This window comes from Alexandromys fortis, unplaced genomic scaffold (genome assembly GCF_014885135.2).
Source record: "Alexandromys fortis isolate MF-2015 unplaced genomic scaffold, M_Fortis_MF-2015_v1.1 scaffold_26, whole genome shotgun sequence".
Taxonomy (NCBI): Eukaryota; Metazoa; Chordata; class Mammalia; order Rodentia; family Cricetidae; genus Alexandromys; species Alexandromys fortis.
This window is the reverse complement of record NW_026067894.1, coordinates 14,594,768-14,613,139: the sequence shown is the minus strand read 5'-3', so window position 1 is coordinate 14,613,139 and position 18,372 is coordinate 14,594,768. Positions and strand designations below refer to the sequence as shown.

The window sequence follows — 18,372 nt, the reverse complement described above, 5'->3', positions numbered from 1 at the left end:
CAAATATTTATAGCAGCTTTCTTTATAACATCTGGGGACTGAAAACAACTTAAATCTCTACCAGTAAATAAATGGAAAATAAATTTTGATATATCTGTAATAAAATAGTGTTCAGTAAAATAAAAAAAGTACTACCAATACATTCAGTACCATGGGCTAATCTCAAAACCTTGTTGAGTGAACACAGCTAGAAATAAAGATAGAGTACATACGGTTCCTTTTATAGAAAGTGTAAGAAAACACAAACTAGTCTTTCTGTGACAAAACAAATCAGTGGCTGCCTGAGTCTGGAGGTGGAGGCAGGGACATAATGAAAAGGACATCAGTGAACCCTTGGGACTGATAGAGATGTTCTGTCTCTAAGTTGCTGTTATGTGGGTGTGTGCATTTGTCAAAACTTGACCTCATGTTCTGATGTGATTTGTTTCCGGTAAGTTGATTTGTAAGGATCCCTACCCCCACGCTGGCTAACTCCTCTCCACTCCTCGTTGGTTGAATGAGGCGGTGGTCCTGTTGTCACTGTGCTTCTTCGAACCCCAGCAAAGCAGCGTGACCTAGACAAACACTTGATTGTGCCGTTCTCTGCATATGGTCCTTTAGCGTTCCTCAGTGTGGCTTTGCTCTCCCTGTCTTCCAGCTCATCCCCAATGCTTCCTGCCTCTTGCTGTGCTTATGGCTTTTAGTCCCCAACTGCTCTATGCTAATTTCATGTCTGTGCCTGTATTCCTTCTCTACCCCTTTGTGTGGTAAACAGCTGTTCCCCTTATAAAACTCAGCTTAGGACTCTTCTTGCCCAGAATCCTTCAAGAGAGAAAACATGACATGTTCTCAGTTACTTCTTTGGTTCATCGTGACTTTTATAGGAATATTTACTGTTTGACCTTATTATGCTTTTAGTTTGTTTTCTCCTGTTAGCTGAGCATAATATTTGGTCATTTTTTAATATTTATTTAATTATGTATACAATATTCAGTCTACATGTATGCCTGCAGGCCAGAAGAGGGCACCAGACCTCATTACAGATGGTTTTGAGCCACCATGTGGTTGCTGGGAATTGAACTCAGGACCTTTGGAAGAGCAGGCGATGCTCTTAACCGCTGATCCATCTCTCCAACCCCCTTGGTCATTTTTAAGTTTAAAAGTTCTTTAATGTATATGGGTGTTTTGCCTGCATGTATGTTTGTACACTGTGTGTGTGCCTGGTCCCACAGAGGCTAGAAGAGGGTTTTTGGATTCTTGAAATTGAAATCACCATTGATTGAATTGAGCCCAGGTGTTCTGAAGGAACAACCAGCACTCTGAACTGCTGAGTCATTGCTTGAACTCCCTGGGTTTTTTTGTTTGTGTTTTGTTTTGTTTTTTGAGACTGGTTCTTACTCCATAGCCCAAGCTAGCCTCAGATTCTTGTCAAAAACTCTTTGCCTCAGCTTCCTGAGTGTCAGAAATTTAGGTGAGAGTCTCCATGCCAGCTTATTTTATTTTTTGTCTGTAATTTATGGTCTGAGGATCAAACCCAGGGCTTTCACATATCTGGCAGGCATCCTGTCAATGAATCTTTAGCTCCAAATTTTAACACTATTTGACTTTGGGTGGTAAGATTAATTTCTTCCATGTTTTTGATACATTTCATGAGCCCACCCCAATGAGTCTGTAACTTGCTCACTGAAGTTAATCTTTCATGTTTCTTTAGGTCCACAAAGTCGTCACAGTTTCCAGTCCCATCACCACTGACCATACTACACAGACTCCAGATTTTCCAAAGAATGTGTCCGTCCATCCTGAACCATCAGAGCATTCCAGTCCTACATCCAGTACTCAGCAAGTAAAAAGCACTGAGCACAGCCCAACTGATCTCCCTCTTCCAGTGGTCCCCTCCTACAGCTATGCTACCCCTATGCCCCCGGCCTCTTCCCAGAGCACCTCAGCACCATACCCAGGTGAGACTCACTGTTCCTGTCCTTGGAGGTGAGAGGAAAAAGTGGAGACTTTGATTCAAGTCTTCTCATTTAGAGACAACAGAGGAGACACGCCTGACTGTTGTACATGACCCTGTCTGTGCCCCTGAAAGTGTGGGTTTGGAGCCCCAGGTCCCTATTTCAGCAGCTGCCTACTTGGGAGAGTTGGTGGAATCCATTTTCTCAGAGCCACTGTGACCTGAAGGCACAAGCTGTGCTGGGGATGCTGTGCACACCTGTTATCTGGGGGTGAAGGCAGGAGAACCAGGAAGTCAAAATCACCCTTGACTGTGTGTGAGCTTGAGACAAGCCTGAGCTATGTGAGACCATCTCAAACAAACAAGCAAAAACCTAACTAACTAAATGGGGCGGTATGACGGGTGGTGCAAAGAATGAAGAAACAGATGTGCAGGGAGGCAGTGTTGATTTGCCCCTCTGCCTCCAGACACCTGGCTATGGGTCAGACGTTTGCCACCTGATTCTCAGGACAAGCATGGGAAGGGGCTTAGGCCTAGAGCCTTACCAATTCTGCCTGCCTTGGTGCCTCAGGACTGAGGGACCAAGTAGAGATAGTCCATCAAGGCAAAACCAATGAACAATTCTTCTTCTTCTTCTTTTTTTTTTTTTTTGCCACTTTTGGTTTTCTGGGGTCTCCTTTGCTTTTAATGAAACATGACACTGTTCCAGTCCTGAAGCCACACGTGATTTCTGTGTTCAGGAGAAAGCCTGTGGAGTGTCTATGAAACTGAAGTGTTTGGCTTTTGCTGTATTGACTAGCCAGATTTGGTCAGTTATACTGAGTATAATGACTCTGCCCCCCACCCCACCCCCAAAGTTCTATCAGAGAGGATTCCATCTCCTGGGGCAGCTGAAGGTTACAGTTTCCTAAAGGTTATGGCGTCATTCCTCTCTAAGTGCAATGTTCCTGAGCAGAGGCAGATTTACCTCAAGTTCCTTATTTGTTCAGGAATCCCTTTTCACCCCCAGCCTTAGAATACAAGCTGACCAGTCTGCTGTTTCCTGCAAGGCCTCCAGTAAACAGCTATTGCCGGAGGACTGAATCAGTGGTTTTAAGTGGGTGTAAACCATCTGCTTTCCCCAGCCCCCCAACAATTGTTTGATGCAAAATATCAATAATGCCAAAGTTGAGAAACACAGACACACAGGCGATCGGTGGCAATAGTGTGAGCAGTGCACAGCTTTGTGCTGATTTGGGAGTTCCAGAAATGCAGAAGTGACTCAAAAAGTAGATCAGAAATGCGGTGATCTGGAAAGAACTCTTGGAGAGGAGACAGTTTAAACTAGAAACAAAGTAGAATACAGGAAAGGTAAACATCCCACTTGAGCCACAGCTGCAGCAGCCTCCATGTGCTTCCTAGAGGCTCCACGGCAGGACTGGGTTAGAAAGGTGAGTCCATGTGGTTCTCCTATGCCAGCTTAGGCCTTTGTGTGGGAGGCAGGAGATTGATGGATATGTCATAGCAAGACCGGATGGGCTGGGTAACGTGGGACACAAGTGGGAAAGGAATTAAGAATCTTGGAATAATCTTAACCTGTGAACAATGAGTTGGTAGTCACAGAAACTGGAAAAGGTGGGCCTTCTGACTGACCTTATCCTTTGTTATTTATATGCTTTAAGAAAAAGGTATTCACCTGATAAAAGTGGTCACTGAAACAGAATTTGGACTCTTGGGAAAGTAGTATATAAAGCAGATGTGGAGACAGACATTAGTGCAGTACAGAAGAAATCAGAGCCCTGAGCGCTGTCTGGTGTTGTGAGCGCTTTAATGTGGAGGCAGTCAGCAGGAGTGAGTGCCACCAGCCTGAGGTGGGGAGCAAATCTAAGAAGCAGCTTTCTGCTAACCTCGAGAGACCCTTTCCAATGGAAAAGTGGATACGGAACCAAACTTGGGGGATTAGAGAGTAGACAAGTAGCAGATGAAGATGGCTGAGGGTGACTGGAGAGAGCGGTCTGGTGTGCTTCTGCTCACGGTGCTGTCACTCGGTTCCAGCTGTAAAGGAACTGGTGGTGTCTGCTGGGAAGAGTGTCCAGATCACCCTGCCTAAGAATGAAGTTCAGCTAAATGCCTACGTTCTCCCAGAACCAGAACAAGGTAAGCTTTTGGGAAACACAATTGTGTTTGCATTGGTAGCTGCAAGCTTCCGTGCATTTGCTTTTGGAACAACCCTGTGAAGACAGGATGTGGCATGTGGGCACACAAATCTGCAGGCAGCACAGGAGGGGATGTTCTCTACAGCTGGAGAGCAGAGACTCTGCTTTCTTTAGCATGCTGGGTCTCACATATGCTCCATAAGTGCTTTGTCATGGAGCTGCTCTCCAGCCTGGTCCTGTAGGCTTCGATGTCATTCAAGTATTTTCAGCAAATTACTCCTAGGTTTTTATTTCTCAGTAAAACTAGGAACAATAATCCCTGTTTTACAGTATGACCTGAAAGGACCAAATGTGATGGTATGTAAGTGACCTCTCCAGTGCCTAGCCGACGCTCTTTATTGTGAGTCCATAGGGGACAACCAGGCTGAAGTATAACTCAGTGGTAGAACACTTGGTAGGGGGAGAAAGGAAGGAACAAAGACTAGATATACCATTTATTTTGGCTAAACAATTAGTAAATAACAGGTGCAGACCTTGAAATTATTCAAGATGATTGCTAATATAGATTGTTACTTGAGAAAGTCAGGACTGGCAAGATGGTTCAGTGTGTAAAGGCTCTTACCACCAAACCTGATGACCCAAGTTCAAGTCCCAGAACCCACATGATGAAAGGAGAGAACTGACTCTTACAGATTGTCCTGTGACCTACGTGTGCCTGTACACACACACACACACACACACACACAGAGGAGGTGGGGAGGTAAGTTTAACAAAAAGATTTTAAAGAAAAAGAAAGCACAAGCTTCAAAATGGCAAATAAAATTTATATTTATAAGTCATATAAGAGAGTTGGTGACCACTAGGCATGGTAGTACACACCTTTAATCTCAGCACTCAGGAGGCAGAGGCAGGCAGATCTCTCTGAGTTCGAGGCCAGCCTGGTCTACAGGCTAGTTACAGGACAGCCAGGGCTACCTAGAGAAACCTGTCTCGAGAAACTTAAAAAAAAATTTATATATATGTATACACACACACATACACACATATATATATATACATACACATATATAATGATATTTGATTTTAAAAAATAAGAGAGTTGGTGATAAATTCACTGTTTCAAATCTTATAATATGAACATCCATTTCATCTTTTAAGTGTGTGTTAATATACCAAATTTGACTCATAAACAGCCATAATCTCAGCTGGGTGGTGGTGTATGCCTCACACCTTTAATCCCAGCACTTGGGAGGCAGAGGCAGGCGGATCTCTGTGAGTTCGAAGCCAGCCTGGTCTACAAGAGCTAGTTCCAGGACAACAAGGAATACACAGATCTTTTATGATCTCCTGTGACAGGAAGGGTTTGGCTTGTGTCTTACTTTAAAAGGCTGACCAAGTAAAATGCTCTTCCTCTTTCAGGACGAGCCCTTCCAGTTTATGTTTGTGTGTTTCTTATTCTCTTATTTTTTGTTGTTGGGTCTGGAGAAACTACACAGTGGTTAAGATCATGTTCTGCTCATCCAGAGGATGTGCATTCAGTTCCCAGCACCTACATTGGGTGAATCATAATCACATTTAACTCCAGCTCCATCAGATCTGATGCCTCTGGCCTGTAGGGCACCTGCACTCATGTGCACATACCCCCACACAGACACATACTGCACATAATTTAAAAATAATGAAAATAAAATCTTTTTGGAATGCGTTCTTCATTGTTTTTGAGACAGTCTCATTGTGTAGTTCTGGTTGGTTTTGAACTCATTGAGAATCACCTTCCTTTGCTTCCCAAGTACTGGGATCAAAGGTGTGCGTGTGGTTGAATTCAGTATTCTCAGTGTGGGAGTCTAATACTAAGTAGTATATGCATGCCGAATATACTTTCCCAGAGCTGGAACCCTGTTCCACTCTGTATTTTTGTTCTTGAAGTAACATTTCCTTATTAGGTCACTCCACTTTTTTTTTAATTGAAAAAAAAATTTTTCACATAATATATTTTGATCATGTTTTTCCTCTCTTCCAATTTCTCCCAGATCTCCCTTATTTTATATATTTATACTCTTATTTTCCTCCCTCTTTCAAGAACAAAATCAGACAAAATACAGAAACAAACAAGAAACAACAAATTTGAGAACAGCTTCGTCTACAGAACTAGTTCCAGGACAGCCAAGATGACACAGAGAAACCTTGTCGCAAAAAAACAGGGCTGGAGGGCTGGAAGGCTGGAGAGATGGTTCAGAAGTTAAGAGCACTGGCTGCTCTTCCAGAGGTCCTGAGTTCAATTCCCAGCAACCACATGGTGACTCATAACCATCTGTGATGGGATCTGATGCCCTCTTCTGGCATGCAGGCATACATATAGTTGGAACAATCATACACATAAAATAAATAAATATTAAAAAAAAATAAGGTTGGAGAGATGACTCAGTAGTTAAGAACATTTAAGAGCTCTTCCAGAGGTCCTGAGCTCAATTCCCAGCAACTACCTGGTGGCTCACAGCCATCTGTAATGGGATCACATTTCTTCTGATATGCATGAAGGCAGAGCACCCATATACACAGAATATATGAATAAGTAGATAAAAGAAAAGGAAAAAAGAAAGAACCACCAAACAAAATTAAAAAAATAAACACATGTCGGGCAGTGGTGGCACACACCTTTAATCCCAGCGCTCGGGAGGCAGAGGCAGGAGGATCTCTGTGAGTTTGAGGCCAGCCTGGTCTACAAGAGCTAGTTCCGGGACAGGCACCAAAGCTATAGAGAAACCTTGTTTCTAAAAACAACAACAACAACAACCCACATAAAAAGATCAATAAGACAAAAAATGCCCAAAACAAAGCAAAATGAAATGAAGTCCATTAAAAATGCCATTGAGTTTGTTTTGCTGGGTATGCCCTTAGTGTGGTTGATATACCTAGGGGACTCCACTGGAGGAAACTGATTGTCCCTTTGCCAGGAGTATCAATTGCAGATGGCTTCTTGGTTAAGGGTGGGTCCCAGTGTCCACTTCCCTCTTTCAGTGCCTGGACCCCATCTGGCTTGAACCTGTGCGGGTTTGTCCACACTGACACAGTCTCTGTGAGTTTGCACATGCGTCTGTCCTGTTTTAGCTGTAGTAATGTTTCTTTTATGATTGGTGTATAAAATTATGTTTGGTGTATAAATGTTTAGAACCTCAGTATCCTCTTGAATTTTTTCCTTTAATGTTCTATTCTTCCCTAGTTCTTCTGTGTAGGTTCTTTCATTTGTTTTTTGTTTTGTTTTTGTGGTCTCATATTAAAACAACTCTACCTGCTGGCGTCTTAGGATACCTTCTTATGTCCTTTTACCCTGCCATGGTAACTATACTTGATGGCAAGGCGTGTTTTCTTAGATGCAGCAGAAAGATGAATCCTGTTTTCTGACCCAGGCTTATAGTCTGTGTTACTATTGCAGTATGAGGGTTTTCAGTGAGCAGTGTTTATTGGGTCTTGTTAGTTTGTAGTTACAGTGTTGTCGTCATTCCCCTTTAATGTCCTGTTCTGGGAGTCTGTATTCCTGTGTCTCCTTGAGTGTGGTTAACCTCTTCAGATTGGAGGTTTTCTTCTAATGCCCTTGTAGAGATGAACTAGTAAATAGAAACTGCTTACGTTTGGCTTTATTGTGGAATGTCTTATTTGTTGATTTTAATCAATGGCTTTGCTGGGTGTAGTGATCCGAGCTGGCATCTCAGAGTCAGTAGCGCATCTGTCCAGGCCCTTCATCGAGAAGTTGGGTGTTGTTCTAATGGGCCTACGTTTATGTAGGAGTTGGTCTTTTTTTCTTTGCAAACTTTTAATTTTCTGTCTTTGTTTGTACATTTAATGTTTTCATTATTACGCATTATTGGGAATTTCTTTTCTGGTCCAATCTATTGGTGTTCCATATTCTTCTTGTACCTTGATATATTGGGGAGATTTTCTTGTACGATTTTTAAAAATATATTCTGTGGAGACTGGAGAGATGACTCCGAGGTTAATAGCACTGGCTACTCTTCCAGAAGTCCTGAGTTCAATTCCCAGAACCCACATAGTGGCTCACAACCATCTATAATGAGATCTGATGCCTTCTGGCATGTAGGCATACATGTGTGTATATATATATATATACATATATATATCTTTAAGAAATATTTTCTGTACATTTACCTGGGTTTCTTCTCCTTCCTCTTTTCCTATTATTTATAGACTCGTTCTTCATAGTGTCCCAGATTTCCTGAACATTTTGTTCCTGGATTTTGGTTTTTCTTTTTTAGATTTAACTTTTTGTTGTTGTTGTTTTATTTTTTGAATGAGCTGTCCATTTCTTCTGCCTTGTCCTTAAGACCTGAAATTCTCTCTTCCATGTTTTGTAATCCATTGATGAGGCTTACCTCTGAGGTTTTTTAAAACTTATTTATGCTTATTTATTTATTTATTTTTGGTTTTTCTAGACAGGGTTTCTCTGTGTATCTTTAGGTGCCCTGGAACTCATTTTGTAGCCAGGCTGGCCTCAAACTCAGAGATCTGCCTGCTTCTGCCTCCTGAGTGCTGGGATTAAAGGCCTGTGCCATTACCTCCAGGTACTGCCTGGCACCTCTGAGGTTTTTGTTTGATATCTTCAGTTCTTCATTTCCAGTTTTATTTCATTTTGGGTTTAGTTTACTTTTTAGTGATACTATTTCTACATCCATGTGTTGAACCGTTTTCATTATTTCATTCACTTGTATTTTCACAGTCTTCATTAAGGCATTTATTCCACTTTAAGGTTCTTGAATGTATTTAGACTTGCAATTTTGAAGTCTTGTCCTGTGCTTCAGCTAAATTCTCAAGGCCTATTGCAATTACTGGCTTCTGAAGAGGCTTGTTGTCTTGGTTATTCATATTTGTGTGTTTGTATTGGGATGTAAGCATCTGGAGTCACAGTTAAGGTGTTTCTTGGTATCTTGTCGTTGTTAGGAGAGTGCTTCATTCTTTGGTTGCTGTTGCCTCTCTGGATCCTAGGCAGGTATGGTGGCTGTGGGGGTCCCTGATAAAGGTGCCTCTGTGAGTCGGTAGTGGCACAAAGGAATGGAGATGCGCTAGGAAGGAAGGCAGAGAGTCCTCAAGAGAGAGCTGGTGGAGCTGGGTCCTCAGGGAGTGGAGGTGGAGTGGGAGGAGATGCTCCCAAAGTCAGAGTAAGACAGGAATGAAAGGGCTCAACTGCTGTCTTCAGAGAGGCTCTCTCCTTTCCTCCTTGGGTGTTATGTTCAAGGTGAAGGAATTTAGTCATCCTTGAGGAAGGAGGAGAGGAAAACACTTCCTTAGTAGTGGTTGCTCCACTTCTGCTCTTTTGTGGAAGTTATGCCCAACTCGGCGGTACTTTTTTTCTAACTTATATTTGCACACATATTTTTGAATTATTATCATATTGCAGATCAACATTACAAAGCACACATTTCTTTAAATTCCCCTACTCTCCTCTGTCCAAGTTCTTTGGTTCTCTGAGATAGATAATTTCATTTTAAAAGGTGGGGCCACTGAGGCAGGATCCCCTCTGCACTGTGGCAGCCCACACGGATGTCTGTAAGGTTGGAAGGTCTGGTTTCAAAGCTGTGCCCTGCCTGGATCGACTGTCAGCGTTCTGTCTACGGCCTCTATGTGTGTACATTCCCACCCGTGGGTGAACTTCTGCCTCTAATGCACAACTCATTCCGTGAGCATCTCTGGCCTAGGAATAGCATCCTGTTTTGAAGTCTGTTTGTCAGTTCCCAAGCTATTGTGAATATGTTTTCTGTGTGGGAAATTTTTTTTAAATTACAGTTTGAAGAATTATCTCTTAGCATGAGTCCTAGCTGTTGCTGCTCCCCTGCCTCTTCAGATTTGACTTTTGTGTGTGCATATGTGAGAACAGCTAGAGGTGACCACAGGCCGGATCATCATGCTAGTTTGGTGGAGGAACACTTACAAAATAAAATTTGCTTCTCAGGTTTTGGAGGATTAGGCGTTGTGTTCAACATTTGAGCTCCTCAGGTAAAAGCGTGGCCATGCTTTGCTGAGTGCTGTGAACTGTTTTCTCTCTCCCTGGAGCAGCCAGCAGCCCTCCTGCCACACACCACCTTTCCCGGTGCATCTGACCCCAGCTGAAGATTACTTTGGGGGGGGGGGCAGATGGTCCCTCATAGATGACGGGATTCTACCCTCATGCTATGCAACAATACAGTCTAAGCTGTAAACGAGGACCATTTACTGCTTCATTTGATCTTAATTAATTTCAGTGGGGCCTGTTTTAAATGGGCCATGCCTTGCCATCTTCTGCAGGGTGTTATTTAGCTCAGCAGGAATGAAGTAGCTCTTTTAACTCACCAGGGTGTGATGACCTCAGCTAGACTAGCATTGTTAGCACTCTGTAAAATGCTATTTTTGAACCATGTTATTTAGAAGTCATTGCTGTTCTTTGTTGGGAAAGAAGTTTTGTAAGAAAATGACCTTTGTTCCCAATCAGTTCATCTGTAGTGGTTGGTAGGGCATGTATCTTCAGTGAGAGATACACCATGAACAACCTGATTTTTTTTAAAAGGGAGGATTGGCTGGAGGGTGGGTGTGGGGCAGAAAGAGCACTGTTGAGAGAATGAAAGAGACCCTGTCTGTGGCTGAGTCAACAAGAGCCCTTTCAGGAAATGATTGGCTTCCCTACAGCTTTAGGGCAGCTTGTTAAAGCCACAGCTTTATCAGGATTTAAAAAAGGTTTCTTATTGGCAGGCTGTAGAAGCGATTTGTTATTGGCAGCTCTTTGTGTGTAGGTGCGTGTTTTCATGGTTTTCCTAACTGCCCTTCTATAGGAGAAACCTACACCTACAACTGGCAGCTGATTACTCATCCCAGAGACTACAGTGGGGAAATGGAAAGGAGACACTCCCAGGTCCTCCGACTGTCCAAGGTGAGTTTGCCTCCTTCCACCTGCAGGGCGAGGGGAGAGCCCCTGACTTTCTGAAACAGGGAATACAGAGTTCCTGGCCACACTGAAGCTGAGAACAATCTTTTAGTGGTGAATCCTTCAGAAGTCTCCATGGCGGGCAGCCAGTGTTTGTTTAGTGTACGATTCTCAAATTTTCATTGCTGGTGAGAAGACTACAGCATGCTAGAGATGGCTGAAAATATACACTCAACAGCTCTGTGAGGTGACATAAGCTCTTCAGAGTTCCAGAGAGAAGCGAGGTTATTTGTGTCCACATGACTGGATCTTCAGCGTAGTTATGGGCAATAAGATGTTCATGGGTCATGAAAGGGGCCCTCTTTACTGGGTAAAGGGTGTATGGAAAGAGAAAATTCTAGCAACAGAAGCCCTGGGCTAGAAATCTCTCAGAGGCAGGACCTGTGGTGGAAGGAATGCCACATGGTTTGGCCTGTGAAGAGCACCCGTCAGGGAAGGAGGAGGTCCTGGTGGCAGGACTTTGAATGCATTTGGCTCTTTATTTCTCTTTGTGTGTAGCTGTCAGGTCCAGCATCAAGTGAGCCATCTCGGTGGCTTTACCTTGAGTATTTTCTATAGAACAGAGAGCCTGTGAGAGGTAGGTTCAGATTCTCAGTTTAGAAATGTGGCCTTCCACAGATTGGCGGAGATAAGACGCAAAGGGGGAGATGAATAAGGAGTCTACTGGCACATTTAGGTAGGAAATGCTATGATTCTGAGATTCTGAGTAAAAATACCAAAGTACAATTAAAACAAGAAGCCATCTACAGAGATGTTGCTAATTCTTTTATTTAATTATTTTGTCATAAAACCTCAAGATATCAGGTATTAAGATATGTTTTACAAATGAAAAAATAAAAAAAAATTTAAAAAGGGAATGGCTTGGCCAGATTTCACAAAGCCATTAAATGGTGGGTTGTTTGTAGAACATTCCATCCCAAAGCCCACACTCTGATTCCTAACTGCTGTGATGAGTGGATGAAGAACAAGGCAGAGGGGGTGTGGGTGGGGATAATCAGATGAGTTTGAGATACTGGATGGGGATACTGGGGGAGAGAAGTCCAGGCTGAGTCTAGGTTTTAGACTTGGAGTAGAGGAAATGAGGACAGAAGAACCAAATTTGAAGATTTACAGATAGATAGATGATTGAGTCATTTGGAGTATATGACTGAGGTGCATATGGGACATTTGGGTGAGTGGATCCATTGGCAGCTGGAAGAAAGGACTAGAGAACAGGAGATAAGTCTGGATCGAGAGATAAATTTGCAAATCTGCTTAAAATCAAAGGTGTAGTCACAGCTCAGGGCAGCCAATGGGAGTGTGTGGGGTGAGGCAGAGGACATGGGGGAGCAAGGTAGAAGCCAGGGACAAAAGCATTTTGAGGAGAGATTGGCTGAATGGTATTCACACAAAAAAGAAGAAAATAAGGAAAAATCTTTATTTTCTTCCATGATGTTCATTTTAATCATAAGAAAAACTTGGAAACCGCTCAAGTATCTGGCAATGTGGAATTCTTGTGTGAATTATCATACATATATTCCTGCAGTGTTTTATAGTCACTAGGATTAATGAATGTTAAAGAGACTATATCATAATCAGAGACATTACTTATGCTAACTGAACAAAATAAAAAACAATAAAAAGTTTGATACCTTGATTTTTAGCTAGGTCTCTGAAATTTGGCCTGGGATAATACAGGTAATGTTTGGCTCTGAAGAAATGAGTTGAAGCCAAGCATGGTGGTGATCACCTTTAATTCCAGCACTTGGGAGGCAGAGGCAGGCGGATCTCTGTGAGTTCAAGACTAGCCTGGTCTACAGAGCAAGTTCCAAGACAGCCAGGGCTGCAAAGAGAACACCCTGACTCAAAAAAACAAAAAACAAACAACAACAAAAACAAAAACAAAGAAAAGAAAGGAAAAGAAAAAAAATAAAAAAAGAAATGAGCTTGAATTAAACTATTTTTTTTTTGTATGTGGTCAAGGATTAGAGGGCTTGCTGGATAGTGGGACAGTGGTGGTCTCACTGTGCTTCCTCTCTGGTGGTATGTATACACTGGGTGGAAACCGGAAGGGAAAATCAGATATTTAAGCATGATTTGATTTTTTTGTTTGTTTTGTTTTTTTTTTTTTTTCTTTTTCTTTTTTTTTTTTTTGGTTTGGCTTGATTTGTTTTTTTTCTGAGACAGGGTTTCTCTGTGTAATAGCCCTGGCTGTCCTGGAACTCACTTTGTAGACCAGACCAGCCTTGATCTCAGAGATTTGTCTGTCTCTGTCTCCCAAGTGATGGGATTTAAGGTGTACGCCACCATTGCCCTGTTTGTTTTAATGAAATTAGCTTTTGTATATATGGGTGATTTTCCTGCATGTATATCTCCCTACCATTTGTATGCCTGTTGACCAAGGAGACCAGAAGAGGCTGTCAGATCCCCTGGGACTTTAGTTAACAGATGATTGTGAGATGCCGTGGGGGTGTTGGGAATTGAACCCAGGTCTTCTGGAAGAACAACCAGTGCTCTTAACCACTGAGCCATCTCTCCAGTTACCCATTTGTTGTTTTTATTTTTAATAAGATGTTTTTCTTAGAAGTCTTGATTTTTTAATTTCATAAGTGGGATGGTTGGGTCTTCAGTGTTCCTCTGAGAAGAAAATTGGAGTATAGAGAGATTGAAACATTTCTTTTATTCCAGATACAGCCAGTAATAAGAGTCACATTAAAAGATGACCTATCTTTAATCCCTTTAGCTACTTTACTTTTTCCACTTTGAGAACAGGACCCAAAAAGAGTGCAGGATTCAGGCCAAGAAAGCTCAAGTGCTCTGTCGTCTAAAACAAAGCTTCTGCTCCTTGCAGTCATCTAAAGGGTCTTGTCTTCCTTTGTCAGCTGACTCCAGGCCTGTACGAATTCAAGGTGATTGTGGAAGGTCAGAATGCCCACGGGGAAGGCTACGTGAACGTGACAGTGAAGCCAGGTATGCGTCCATCCCACAGCTCCCTCTGCAGGACTCCTAAGAGGGAGATTTGGCCTCAGGCTTTGACATTCCTATTCATTGGGGGGGGGGGTCATTATATTCTATTTATTGGGCAATTCCTAGTCCAGTGTAGTAATTGTAGCAAAGTGTACTGGACATGGGAATGGCCCAAGCAATGACTTTCTGCCAGAGACTCCAAGTGACAAGGGCTGAGAGATGACCCAGTGTTGTAATTAAGAAACTAAGGGAGCTTGAAGTCCTGGAGAAGCCAAGTGACCAACCAGGTGACCTCTTTTAAACACTACCAGTTTTCTCCCATTGGAAACTCAGTCCTGAATCCAAACTGTCATTCTCTTAAAATGAGCCATGTTGGTAGACTGCAGAACAACAGTAAGGATTCGTAGTTTGCATTTGGACAGACATTTGCAGGGAGCTGGAGAGAGTGCCTGCGCTGGCATAGGTCAGTGCCACCTTCTTCTTCTATTGGCAACAGAGTTTATTCCTTGGGCTCTGAACCCAAAGTAGACTTTTCACCAGACGTTGAATGTGTGACCTGCAGACTAGATCTGTAGCTCGATGGTGAGGCGCTTGACTAGCATGAGTGGAGCTGTGTGCTAACCCAGAAGTAGTGATTGGCAGCCATGTACTTTCCGAAGCTTGACACACTGAAAGAGTGCACAGGGCCATGGAGTGATGCGTATTTCAGTCTAGCTCTCAGGTTTGTGAGTTGAAGGTCAGTCAAGACTACACGGCTAACAGGCTCCGTGTTGGCATGGTCTTGGAAACAGTCAGGCTTGGAACAGGCCTGAGCAGGTGTCTCCCATTAGAATGGCAGCCTGGTCTTGATAATTTCCTGTCTGGTACTACTTCATTCGTCAGCCATTCATTGAAAAGGATTTGTAATCAACACAGATAGGCCCCACCCTCCTACAGTTTTAAGTTTTTCTCTCCCATTTTGTTTTGGCTCACTCTCTTGCAGAACCCCGTAAGAATCGGCCTCCTGTTGCTATTGTGTCCCCCCAGTTCCAGGAGATCTCGTTGCCAACCACTTCAACCATTATTGATGGCAGCCGTGAGTATTTGTTTAAGTGGTATAGAATGGAAGTCACTGTGAACTCTAGGGCCAGCTGTGTCCATATTCTGCTTAGGTCAGTCTTTTTAACCATGTTACAGGAAGGTCAACCATCCCAAGCAACTGACTGGGAAGTTACCAGTCAGGCCAGTTAAAATCTGTTTGAAGTAACATTTCTACTCAAAAAATAGGATTGTTAGAATTACCTTAGTTGAAACTGACTGGTTTACATATTTGCTTAGATGCTGTTTCCTTTCTTGGTTGTTGGAATCAAGTTCTTGGCTACATCAGTAGCCAAAAGGGCTGTCCTAGGAGTGTTCAACAGACATCACTGCCTAATAGGCTATCGTCAGCCTCCTGGAGAGGCTCACTGTGCACCTGGCCCGGGTCTATATTTCTCTTTTGTTTTGTTTTAATGATTTTTGAAGATTTATTGTTGTTATTTTAATTATGTGTAGGGGTATGTATGTGCATGTACTCAAGGTGTCCCGGAGGCCAGAGACGGTCTGCTCCCTAGATGGAGTAGAGTTGCAGATGATTGTGATCTACCTGGTATGGATTCTGGTCCTCTGGAAGAGCAGCATGTGCTCTGGAGCCGTCATCTTTATTCACTGTGACTGTGGACCGAGGTTTCTGGACCTGTGGATGTGGCTCAGTGGTGCAGTGTTTATATAGCATGCACAGGAGCTGTGGATGTGGTTCAGTGGTGCAGTGTTTATATAGCGTGCACAGGAGCTGTGGATGTGGCTCAGTGGTGCAGTGTTTATATAGCGTGCACAGGAGCTGTGGATGTGGCTCAGTGGTGCAGTGTTTTTATAGCATGCACAGGAGCTGGACTGGGAAAACAATAAAAACCAAGCCCCAACCCAAAGTGCTCAGGTATTTCAGTCCTGTGCTTTGATCTGCTCCATCCCCATCACTCTGCCTGTCTTGGCACACGGACACACTTTTTGACCAAGGCAGCCCCTGCTCTAGCAGAGCACACTTAAGGAGGGCTCAGCATTAGATGTCGATGGCTCTGTTAAGAGGAAGGGCCCAGAAAGAAGCGGGTGTCAGAGGAAGGGTAGAAGGGTTCCAACACCACTTGTTGCTTCATAGTTTGGAAGGTCAAAGTTGAATACTATGCAAAGACAGCATGAGGAGAGTGTCCCCCAGTCCTCCAGACAGCAGTGACTGCAGTTGTTGTCTGTGTCTTTGCAGAGGGCTTTTCTGCATATCTGGAAACTGCACATGCAGCGGCATCTTTGCTCTGACCCACACAGCCACATGTCACATACACTGTCACTTGTGATGGAGCTCGGCTCCGTGTGGAGGATTTTGTCTGATCAGTGCATGAAATGCGTATCCCACTCTCAAAGATGACCTCTGCTGAGTATGGGGAGTCAGTGTGCTTGTCTACCGTGTCTGTTGGCGACCACTTAGGTTACTTGAATTCATTTCTGTGATGAGCAGTGCTACCACAGACAATATTGTCAACATGATGTTTAACATACATGAAAGTCTATCTGTAAGGTAAATTTCTAGAATTATTACACCAATTAGTAGTGAAGATACATGTTGCCATGTAGAGCAATAAACTGTATTAGTTCAGCTAATATGAGGGCCCTTTTCTCTATACATTTACCATGCTGTGAAACAAAAAATTTTTATTGCATTTTCTTGCTGTATGTGGTGGTGGAAGTCAGAGGACAACTTGTAATCAGTTCTCTCCTTCCACCACATGGGGCCTGGAGATGAACTCGGGGGGGTCAGGCCTGGTGGCAAATCCTTTACTGCTGAGCCATCTCGATGGTCTGAAACTTTTTTTTTTTTTAATCAGTGTGATAGGTTAAAAAATAGTATCTGAAAGAGTATTTTTAATTTTCATTTCTTTTAAGTGAGGGTTCAATATTACTTTCATGCATTTAAGAATTGTTTTTCCTTTTTCACACAATAGCATTTTAATGAGATTTCCTATGTTAGAGTCCATAGGAAATGACACAGGAACACCCCTAAGGGACCAACTGACCCAGTATTCCCGGGGAAAAACTGCTTTGGAGAGAGAATCTAATTTTGTTTTTCTAGCTTGAGTTCTCTATGTGGTGCTTGGTTTGTGTGGATTGGGTAAGTGCTGAGACCCAACATTATTGTCCCCTAACTGATGTTCTTTGTGGTCCAGAGAGCACTGATGACGATAAAATTGTCCAGTACCACTGGGAGGAGCTCAAGGGGCCTCTGAGAGAAGTGAAGATCTCTGAAGACACAGCCATTCTAAAACTAAGTAAGCTCATCCCCGGGAACTACACTTTCAGGTAAATCAGGATTCAGTTCACGTCAACCTTGTAGGAGCGACTCTGAAAATGTCTGTTCACTCTGGGGTTGGTGGAGGGTTCAGCTGCATGGTGACTGGTCACAGTGATGGTGACTTCTTGTGTGTTTGTTGAGGCAGGGTTTCTCTGTGTATTGCTACCTGGGGGGCCATCTTCCAGGCAGCTCAGGGCTCGAAAGGAATCCACAGTATTGGCATAAGCTAAGACTTTTCTTTCTGAGGGGGTTAGGGGAAAAAGACACTTATACGTTTTTTGATGGTTTCTTTCATTTTCTGTACTCATGTGTTCTTTCTAACTCTGTCTTTACTCTTTTTAAAAAAAAATATTTATTTATTTATTATGTATACAATATTCTGTCTGTGTGTGTGTCTGCAGGCCAGAAGAGGGCACCAGACCTCATTACAGATGGTTGTGAGCCACCATGTGGTTGCCAGGAATTGAACTCAGGACCATTGGAAGAGCAGGCAATGCTCTTAACCTCTGAGCCATCTCTCCAGTCCCCCATCCATCTCTCTTAACCTTGAAGGAAGGAATCCATGGCCTTTTGTTTCCTGTGGAAATAAAAGCATAACCTCTTCCCCAATACATTTTCTGACTTCCGTTTTAAAGTTAAAGCATTCCTATGGTGTGTAGGCTGTTTAATTCAGCAGTCCCTCTTACAGTCCCATGTCTCTCAGCAGCTGTTGTTCATTCATGAGCATTCAAAAAATTCAGTCATCACAACACCATACAGGATCCAGACTCCCTGTGTATTTCCCATCTTTTAAAAAAATGGTTTATTTCTTTTTATTTTATATGAATTGGTCTTTTACCTGCATGTATGTCTGTATGAGGGTGTTGGATCCCCTGGAGCTACAGTTACTGATAGTTGTGAGCTGCCATGTGGGGGCTGGGAATTGAACCCAGGTCCTCTGGAAGAACAGTCAGTGCTCTTAACCACAGAGACATCTCTCCAGTCCCACATTTCCCATTTTTATGTGACTTTTTTCCTTTATATTACTTTACCC

At 43.0% G+C, this 18,372-nt stretch overlaps 1 protein-coding gene across 5 annotated transcripts in view; it reads left to right on the top strand.

Moving 5' to 3' along the window:
• Kiaa0319l (KIAA0319 like) overlaps positions 1 to 18,372 on the top strand; it is a 99,930-nt gene that overhangs the window by 61,390 nt on the left and 20,168 nt on the right. For all 5 annotated transcript variants that reach the window (XM_050156573.1, XM_050156555.1, XM_050156564.1 and 2 more), the window contains exons 4-9: positions 1,691 to 1,937; positions 3,968 to 4,069; positions 10,884 to 10,981; positions 13,897 to 13,984; positions 14,964 to 15,056; positions 17,215 to 17,347. In XM_050156573.1, coding sequence (XP_050012530.1) covers positions 1,691 to 1,937; positions 3,968 to 4,069; positions 10,884 to 10,981; positions 13,897 to 13,984; positions 14,964 to 15,056; positions 17,215 to 17,347 — 761 coding nt within the window. The remainder of the gene's footprint in view (positions 1 to 1,690; positions 1,938 to 3,967; positions 4,070 to 10,883; positions 10,982 to 13,896; positions 13,985 to 14,963; positions 15,057 to 17,214; positions 17,348 to 18,372) is intronic.